The 10,000-nt window shown below is 39.0% G+C and overlaps 2 protein-coding genes across 2 annotated transcripts in view; one reads left to right on the plus strand and one right to left on the minus strand.

Moving 5' to 3' along the window:
- LOC138019197 (ADP-ribosylation factor 6) overlaps nt 1-1,406 on the minus strand; it is a 12,557-nt gene extending 11,151 nt beyond the window's left edge. Inside the window, exon 1 of the mRNA XM_068865894.1 lies at nt 1,208-1,406. The gene's annotated coding sequence lies outside the window, so the exon portion shown is untranslated. The remainder of the gene's footprint in view (nt 1-1,207) is intronic.
- A 21-nt stretch (nt 1,407-1,427) lies between these two features.
- Nucleotides 1,428-6,676, plus strand: LOC138019195 (m7GpppX diphosphatase-like). The gene is made up of 4 exons (XM_068865893.1): nt 1,428-1,690; nt 3,684-3,994; nt 4,462-4,686; nt 5,717-6,676. Exons 1-4 carry the CDS (start codon nt 1,501-1,503, stop codon nt 5,987-5,989), a joined length of 999 nt encoding a protein of 332 aa, XP_068721994.1. The 5' UTR covers nt 1,428-1,500; the 3' UTR covers nt 5,990-6,676.
- The last annotated feature ends 3,324 nt before the right edge of the window (nt 6,677-10,000 follow it).

Below are 10,000 nucleotides of genomic sequence, written 5' to 3' on the forward strand. Positions count from 1 at the left end.
TTGCTACCTACTACTTTAAGCCATAAATAGTTCTTAGAGCTTAAGCCCAATTGGTCAATTTTGAAAAGCACTGATATGGCACACCATTGAATAAAACAATTGCACTCAAAGTTAAAAGTGCTTTGCAAAAATTAACCCTGAATTTCATCATAATGGCACTTAAACAAGCCTCACATTAATTGAAAATGTTTTGAAGTCTTCTGCAATGATGTAGATCAATAATTATTTTAAGATATTTCTTCAACCCACCACCACCCACTGACAAATAAAATTGTCTAGTGTTAGACAAAGTCAGGTCTCACAGTTCCCAGGAGTCAATGGGGTGAAAAAAGTTGAATGTTTAAAATAATTATCTTTTAGAGGAACAAGCAGACATTTGTGTGATGTCAAATTATGTATTATACTGTGACAGTCACTTTACAGAACAACAACTTTATGGATGCTGACAAGCCAGAAATCAATTAATTTTGTTAGTACTGTAAAGTACAACTGGTTATATTCAAGTTGACAACCACATCAAACATTGAATTTTTATTCCAGACATCTGTAAACCTCTACATAATCACCATTACAGTTTGCAACAATCATCTTCAATTGTGTTCTATTCAACAAGAGCAATAAATTAGGCACCATTTTGCAGCTCTTGAAAATAATTGGCTCAACAATACCGGTGGGATGAGATTTTTAAGGCATTCGTCACAAAACTGTCAGCATATTGAGGATGCATTTAAAAAAAAAAGCAATAATTTTTTGAAATTTTCCAAAATCTCCTCCACAGCAACCCTCGCTTGGTCCTGGGAAGAGCCGATCAAGACTAATATTATCGACTTCGAGTTTTTATCGTGCCTGTACAATATTGTCGAAAAAAAAACGCAATGAGAGAAAGCAAATTAAACGTCCGTCGTTAAGGTTTTGAAGTCCAATTTCCGCAAGACCCTCCCAAAATAACCGCTGTATAAAAGACCAGGCGATCTACATGAGCGAAGTCCATTCACAGCTGAGTGATCAAACTGACGCTCCTTCGTCTCGCCAGAAAATCACTAACTAAACAGCAGTGATGATTACGCGCTTAAATATGACTGGCATCTATGTCTTTTCAACGTAATCAAACGCTAAGTATAAGAACTTAAGCTTGACCAAATATTTCCGAAGTCTTTCGTAATTATAAAAGCTAGAGGATACCGGTGAATCAGTTCAATGCTCTTACCGAGTCTCGACTTGCCAAAGTTTTGTTGCGAGGGAGGATCGTCAGATATCTTGGCAATGCCCCATACGATAATCCTGGGATATTTACTGAAATAGTTAACTCAATGCACGGCGAAATGCTTATGTTATTAGCCGCATCGAGGGCGTGCCGATAGGCCAAACAACAACATGGCCGTCGCACTCGATGATTTTCCGAGCTTCCCCTGCCTGGCTGCTAAGTCGAAACTACGATCGATAATCGATTGGAGACGCACTATCGACGACCAGTGTTCGACTTTTTAACGGGAAAACAACATGGAGGTTTCCAAACCCCAAACAGAAGAGAGTTTGAATTTTGAAACTCCTGCTTCAAAAAGGATCAAACTAGCGGATGATGAAACCTTCTCTTCTACTTTAAGTAACGGTGATCTGTCATCTTTGCAAGGTTTCAAGCTGATCAGAGTCTTGAGCGAAAACGCACAAGCAAAAAACATAGCTGTGCATGGTGAGCTACAATAGTCTATGGACCTTGCTCAGACTGAAACTTACTTTTGAGGCTTACGTTAAGGTTTGGTATTTACTCTTCCTTATGTATGGAACGGAGCTTCGATCAATTAGGCTTGTGTCGGCAGTTATCCATGTGGTCTCATCGATCATCAGTAGTGGCATGGGGTCGTTCCACTTTTTATGCGAACCTCCGCACACCCCTCCCTATGGAAGGCACGACAGGCGGTAAAATAATGTACTCCTGATTCCGACAGGTCATGTTTCAATCAGACTCTCATCCCATAGGGGCAGATGTTAAAAAAACTGGACTAAACAGCCTATAAATGGCAAAATACTAATTCCAAGGGGGTATTCAAAAATAAAAATAACATCTCAGCTTCTGACAGGTTCCGTCCAGGCCAAACCTTAAAAAAAAAGACCTCCATAGGGAAGATATCGTTGACGTCACCTATTGTCATCAATGTGCCAACCAGTGCCTCAGTGGCTGTCAAAACCAAAGGTTTTTTGTTCCTGTGGTTGGCAAATTTGAATAACAAAAGCAATGTTTGTAAACAGATACCGTATCTTCCCTACAGTGAATTGTGAGGGTGCAGATAAAAATTGGAATAACCCAATCAGTGCAAACGCAGACTGAAGACATGGCCCAAATGTTCAAAGCGTTGTAAACCAAACCTGGAAGGAAAGGAAAGGAACTTCATTCAAGTGTCCAGTCTTTTAGCACTGGAGTACTAGTTTGGGGACACTGTAAACTGAAATCAACAAAGTAATGCAAATCAAATCATATGGGTTACAGAAAATATAAATTACCGGTATTGTCTATTTTGACCTCCAAAACATTGACTAGACTTTTGCTTAATTAATTAATCTCGGCATAAAATTACAAAGTTAAGGATTTTTTAGAACCATTCGTAATCCTATGTTTGATTGCAAACAAATTCTCAGCTGGCACGGCCATAGCCTGAGTAGCTGGTGGGATATTTTATCACAGGTTTATTTTAACACTCGCGAGTATGCTGTTTTTGGCTGCAAGTGGGCTGCGACTGGCATGGGGATTAGTAGTTAAGTTTAACTTGCAGCCAAAACACAATCAAATGCCCTGTCAGCTGTGCAGGCTAGCGCGGTCATGGGTTGAAATTCCATTCAAAGCCTGGAATTTTTCAGGCCCTCTGGCAACTGTTAAGTTGCTTGTCTAACTGTGATGACCTTTCTAACTTTTTATTTTCAGCCCATCCCATAGCCTTCCCGCAGACGTCCTTTGTGGTTTGTTTGTCATTTTTTTCCATCGGGGACAAATGACAAATGAACACCAAAGGACGTCTGCGGGGAGGCTACCCATCCCACAGTTCAAACATATAAGCATATGAAAGGGGCGGGGATGGTCATCGTTTCGCTTAGGGGTGTAAACCCCCCCCCCCCCCCCCCCCCATATATTCTAAAAATCACTGCAGCTATTTAAAGAAAAAAAACAAAACAAAAATAATACGAAATAGTTTTTATTGATTTGGAAAATAAAAAAAATGTTTTTAAGGTTTGTTGATTTTTGTTTGTTTTTGGTTCATGGCGTTACCGATAATTACTTATTGGACTGGACTATTATTATCATTCGATGTATTTTTTCCTTCCTTTTCATTGGCTGGGAGCCCACCACGTAACCTGCAAATAACTGTCTACAAATAAGTGTTTTGCTGCAAATAATATTCTGCTCATGCGTAATCGAAACCACGCTCTTCTGTGAAAATGGCAGTTCGCTTTCCTGAGCTTTCACAAAAAGATTTAATGGTTGGGAATTGTGAAAAATAAAGTTAACTCAGTCATCAAATGATAAAACAATTGAACTCGGTTATCGCAGAATATTGTGATTTGTCAGTGTCTCGCAGATCAATTATTTGCCTCAGCCTTCGGCTTCAGCAAATAATTGACCTGCTCGCCACTGACAAATCACAATATTTTGCTCAACCTCGTCCAATAATTGTTAATTGTTTGTTTCACAGGAAATTTTGAGAATTCTGATGGTGATGCTGTTGTCATTTTGGAGAAGACACCATTCTCAGAAGATATGTTGCCACAACTGTTAACATCAGAAACAAATTTAGTGAAGGAATTTAACAACGACATTTACAGTCAATACATGTGTTACCCACCTTCACGATTTAGTGCTCTGAAAGGGACAATCATTTATCCAGCCACAGCCAAACACCTTGACAAATTCTCAGAACAAAATTTACATTTTGTTTATGAAACACAAGAAGATTACGAGTCTATTACTTTGCCATTCATTGAAGAACAATCTTTTAGCTTTCAGGTCAGTAGCAGCTTTGTCAGACGGCTAATAATGTTTATAGCAAATTACAGAAACCTGATCTTTGACAAGATTATAACATTTTCAACTTCTCAAAAATTGAAACTTAAGTTAATGTCAAGCAACATTCTCAAATCGTATTCTTGAAACTACCTGAATATTTGAAGGTAGTGAGTAAGTATGATTATTTTTTCTCTATTTAATTATGTTGTCCTTTCATACTTAAACAGCTGGAGATCAAGTCAAAAACCTCTAGGTTACTTTAATCTCTAGGCTCCAATTTTTTCTTTCCTGAAAATGTTTAAACACGTAGGCAGTTTCCTCCGACCTGCCCCCAAATTTTTGCATGCCATTAATGCTGAATTTTATGACAACCGACCACATTTGTTTGGGAAGCCAAAGTGATAAATACCATAATAACTTACATGTAATTCCCAAAATAATGGTTGCCTTCCATATTCTTGTTGCAGTGGGTTTACAATATTTTGGAAAAGAAAGCTGAAGTGGAACGCGTTGTTTTTGAAGACGAAGATCCTGTAACCGGGTTTGTTCTGTTACCAGATCTCAAATGGGATCAGAAGCAATTGGAGAATATGTATCTTGTGGCAATTTGCCATGTACATGGAATCAAGTCACTGAGAGATCTCAAGAGGTCTCATCTTCCTCTGTTGAAGAACATCTTGATAAAAGGACAGGTAATGATAACCTTTTGTAGTGCTAAACTGAAACGGGGATATCACAAAGAAAAAGGCATGTGGGCACATCAAGATACAGCTAGTGATTGTGCAAAGTGAGCCTTGAAAAGTTATCCAAATGGAGCCTGTGTAATCTTCCTCTTCTCTGCTGTCAACAGGTTCTCTAGGAGTAGTGTTCAGGATAGTTTTCATTGATTTTCTCTTTTAGGGTGTTTTAGGGTGTATCTAGTAGTGTCCAGTGCCTGCTGCAATCCCGTAACTTTTGACTATGTCCCATTCCATCTAAAAATGAGTCCACTTCTTAAACCTCATGGCATCACTACGTCATCCATGAGCTAGAAATGCAAAATGCTTTTGTTTATAATGGAACTGCACTTACCCATTCAAGCTAGCTCACAGGCACCCCACTTTTAATAACCCGAAAGAAACCTGATTAAGAACCCCAACTGGAGTGGTGCAACCAGTTGGCTCTGAACAAAGCGTGGTGGAGTTGAATTCGGGACAACCGGAAACAAATCCAAACGAGAGGTTAGAACGTACTTAACGGCATTCGAATCCGGGGCGAATGCAACCACATGCGAACCCAACGCTCTAACCTCTGGAGCACACGCCTTCATGTACAATTAAAGTTGTCATTCTGCTTGCTGTTTGAGAACATTAATCAAAGCCAACTGCTCTGGTAGCCCGTTGCCACAAATCTCAATTTAATCTTTACCTAAGTGACACGGCGCCGGCAAATTTAGTTCATTATATTGGGGTTTCGTTTTGTGTGGTTCCCTTAATCGTTCATTTCACTGAAATTGGAGTCAAGAATCTCGTTAGTGATACCGAAGGCATTCTTAATTCGAGGTTTCACCGCACTTCAGGTATAGTTACTAACTGTGAATCAAGGAAAAGACTTGCATGGTTTCTTGAGGCCTTCCTTTAGAACTGCGTAAGTTGCATGACCTTTTGTGATTTCTGGTATCCTGCCGATGCTAGTCTGCCAATTTACCACGAAGTAACACAATTCTCTTATTCTCTATTCTAGGAAGTAATAAAAGAAAAGTATGGTTTTCAGTCGGATCAACTTCGGATTTATGTTCATTACCAACCATCTTATTATCATTTTCACGTACATTTCACTTATCTCAAATATGACGCTCCCGGGTGTGAACTTGGCAAAGCTCACCTTTTGCAAGATGTGATTGATAACATTGAGAACATTAATCCGGATTATTACGGCAAGAAAACGTTAGCTTGTGTGTTCAAAGCAAACGATAAACTTTTCAAGAGATTTAAGTCAGCAGGAAGTGCGGGATAAAACAAGACCGGGAAGCAATGAATATCTGGATCGATCTTCAGTTGAGTGTCCAAAGGAGTTTCGCGGGTGATAGGTTTTGATTTGTCGCGCCAAATTCCCATCCAATCAGAGACAGAAGAAAACCTTGCTTGCACTTTGCTCGCAAGCGTATTCCTGCTGCAAGCTTGCTCCAAGCACCAGCAGCCTGTCTTTTCTGTGCGATTGGCTCGTTTTATATTTTTCGTCAACGAGTTTCGCGGTGGTTGTACTTTGCGTTGCCATGCCCGGTGATTGGCTTGAAAATCTCGCTCCAAATTCACACCCAAGCAAAAATCGCTATGGTGAGTTTCAAACTTCAGTTGTTGAACATATTTTCTTTTTGGATGGGATGGCGTATTTTATTTTTACATTCACTCTAAAATTCAATGATGGTCTTGCGTCATTCCCTCCCTAAAATGTCCGCAGAATGTCCAGAATGCAGGAGTCGTGCTGATCTGACGGCCTGAGGTCCAGTGTTAAGGCAGGAAAACAATGTGTGTGAGAGTTTTATCACTTGAATAGACATTTTCAAATGCTTTTAAATCGCTAATATCAACAAGAGGAAAAAGCCATGAAGCTAGTTTGTTGTTGTCAAGTTTTAAAGCTGCAAATGTTTTCGTTGGTTTTTCTGTTAACTTGAGCGTGATCAAATAAAAAACTTGGGTTGTAGCACTTTCTGTCACTTAGGCACGGCAAGCTACCACAGAACTCTCAAAGTTCTTTCACTTCTGTCCGCAGTAGATGCGGATTAAGATGAGAGACCCTCCCATTTGGCAATTTTGTTGTTTCTTCTCGATCGGCCATTTGTAGAAATTCCTCGTGTGCGTGAACCCTGAAGCCGGTGTAACAGCAGTCTGTTTGGGTATTGATGGCAAGGTCCCTGAGTCACCGGATACATATGAGCAGGACGAAGGTATAAACCCGTTGTGAAGCAGTGCGTAATAGCCGATGGTGGAAGTGTTAAGGGATCTATATACCGCACATATCACATCAGTTTCATGGCCTTTTATAGCCTGCAAGCAGGCTCTTTCGTTGAAAATGGCGCGCTGTCGAAATTTTGGGGCTTAGTGACCAAGCACCTTTATTTCGACAGCGCGCCATTTTCAACGAAGATCCTGCTTGCATGCTAGAAGGTTTCCAATTCTTTGAGAGAAAAACCAATACCTTGGGTGGCCCCCCTTCTCTTCACGAACATTGTGTGGGTTCTTTAACGTCTTAAGGACGGTGCCTACTAATTCAAAGATATTTTTGCCCCGCTTTATGATTATGCAGGAAATGTAGATCCTAAAAAAAAGAAAATTGGAGGTAACCACGCATTTTTCAAAGATAATTCATGAACAATATTCGTATAAAGCTCTAAAATACAACCCATTGTATGGCGTTCTTTCTCAATTTGAAGCTCAATTATCTCTAAAGAATACATGCTTACCCCCAATTTTCTTTTTGGATACCAAGAGTACTTACGTAGATCTACTTTCTCTGCATAGTTTTAGACCGCGCAAAAATATCCCTGCATTAGTAAGCATCACCGGTAGGAAATCCGAGTATCTGGAGATGCGCAGAACGTATGCGCAATAACAATAGTAGGCACCGAAAAAGGGTTAACGCCGGCGGTGAGACAGGACCTGCGGTTTATAAGAAAATAAAAGTTGAGAATGTTGCTGAAAGTGCCAAATTTCTTAACAAATGTCCAGACGTTTCGGGAATGTGCCCTTCATCTGTGGAATGTTCGTTAATGTTTTAAGCCACGCTTCCTGGTATTTGATTTAAAATTCAGTGAAAGTTGCGTTGTGCACGCGCGCGCGAACATCCAAGAAGACTTATTCTATACCATTTGCACATGAAATTACAAATTCAGTTATAGCTTCTTCCTTCGTTCTTTGTAAGACTCGACAGGTCTCAAAAACCGCTGATTGGCTAAGGTTGCCTTTCAAGGACGCGTGCGCAAGACGGTAACCACTGACTAATTGTTCACTGGCGAAAAAAAATGGCTGCCATCGGGTGTTTATCCGATCTCCGTCGATAAAAAAAACCTTTTTCAGGCCAGTAAAACGGACGAATGTTTTGACTGCATAGTGCGTTTTTATGCCAGCGAGATTCTCTTTTTAATTGTGGGCCACCGTACTTTTTAGCCAACGGTGCTACGAGGGAAATTTCTTTAACAATTTCAAGGTCAACGCGAGTCTAGGTTGCTGTTGACAGTGTTTGAGTGGAAATTTGTTTGTGGAGCTTACCGGCTAATGGAGTACCATCTTGATTTCAATTCATGCGTTTATCTTTTAAAAAGTGGAGCAAAAAATATACCACTAAATTTCCAAATGGTTTCTCTTTCGACTAAATATTTGCACACTGTTTCCGCGGGGGCCCGCATCTAGCAGAAAATGTTAAGATTTTTGCATTTTTCTTCAAAATTAAGTTGTTAAAATGGCCATTCAAGTGGTCCATGGAGGCAAATTTATTAAGACGGAGGAAAAAAAAGAAATGCATGACGTCCCTGAAAAGTTAGAAATGTATTTCAGTCGTTCAAAGATAAATTTTAAAGTGAATTTAGCACCAATGTCATACATAACACGCCATATAAGCACCTCATATTGGGTACACTAGAAGGAAACCTTTAAGTTGCAATTATATTTTGCTATAGTCATTTCAAGCAAATGCCAATCGTTTGCTTCCCTCCAAATTATAGAAATAAACATAGATTAGGTTAACTCTGAATAGCCAAAACAACAATACCGGTATTCCAAGTTGAAAATTTGATTCAGAAATCCAGCTCACTAGCAGGGAGGATTTTACTGTAACAAAATATTACTACAGCTAATAATACACTTTCAACACATTGTAGTGGGTTAATGTGACAACAAAAATAATTAATCAAGAATTGGTCTTATCTTCCAGCAATAAAACAGCAGGAGGATATAAAATTAGGCATCTTCAAAGTTTAGAAAACTTGTTGAAGGTGATTCAGTGCTATTATCCAAAACAAATTTCATGCTGGCCTACTAAATATTCCAGTGCAATAGACTATTTAAACTCTCTTTGTGGACTCTGGTTGCAACACAGTGGTTTCAATAATTTAAATCCCCTTCCATTAGATTTAACTTTTAAAAAACTCCATAACTTCATATTTATGTAATACTTGTTCAAAGTCATCGAGCAAAAGCATACAAAGCTACATTTGAAAGGGGCGTAATCCCATGTTGGAGTTTTCTGGAGAAGGCTTTCACAGAAATAACTGCTGTTACCTTTCCATATGGAAAAAATATTTCAACATTAAGTGCAATAAATTTTTAGCAATTGCTTTAAAGAATACTAATCATTCCTACCATTTCCAAGGATGAATAAATTAAAGTTGAATGCAGTAAGTGTAAGAAGTAAAAAAAAGTGGCATATTTTTTCAAACTGTAATCTATTTCAGATTCTTGATTTAGTCCCTGGATAGTATTAAACAATGGTGGTAAAGTAAACAAACTGCCCCAAGGGGGGCTCCCTTACAAAAATGACAGAGGTTCTTTTTGTTCCTTTTTGGAGAAAAAAATGTGGATTTGTACTGCTTATGATGCTGAGACCAAACAGCTGGTGGAGTTGCTGCAGTACATTTAAGGCTATCAATCTGAAAAATGACTGGAATTGTAAGACAATTTGGTACACGAGCAAATAACTTTTACTCATAAATAATTCATAAGTAAAAGTTATTTGCCAGTCATTTGTCACTTTAGAACTGGTTCCTCTAAGGGGTCAGATTTCTTTAGCCTACATCCACAAAATAAGGTTCTGTTACCTTTAAGGGTTGTTTTTAAAAAAATCCAATAAGTGGCCTGCCATTTTTACAGGGAAAACCCCTCCTGAGCAAACTGCATCCTCATGTTTGGATTCCCATTGATTTAATGATATAGGCAAATTTGTTTTACAATATAATACTCAAATACCATTATAGTCTTTATAGTTTACTCCTCGAGCCACCAGCTTCAACTTTGATACTTTGTTCTAAAAGCC

Source organism: Montipora capricornis, chromosome 10 (assembly GCF_036669925.1).
Source record: "Montipora capricornis isolate CH-2021 chromosome 10, ASM3666992v2, whole genome shotgun sequence".
NCBI classification, from domain to species: Eukaryota; Metazoa; Cnidaria; class Anthozoa; order Scleractinia; family Acroporidae; genus Montipora; species Montipora capricornis.

What these genes read in the sequence shown, in the direction of transcription:
- LOC138019195 (XM_068865893.1), top strand. Translation starts at nt 1,501, where the DNA reads ATGGAGGTTTCCAAACCCCAAACAGAAGAGAGTTTGAATTTTGAAACT. An exon ending in AACAATCTTTTAGCTTTCAG is followed by an intron (nt 3,995 to 4,461) that starts GTCAGTAGCAGC and finishes TTCTTGTTGCAG; the next exon opens with TGGGTTTACAATATTTTGGA. An exon ending in ACATCTTGATAAAAGGACAG is followed by an intron (nt 4,687 to 5,716) that starts GTAATGATAACC and finishes TCTCTATTCTAG; the next exon opens with GAAGTAATAAAAGAAAAGTA.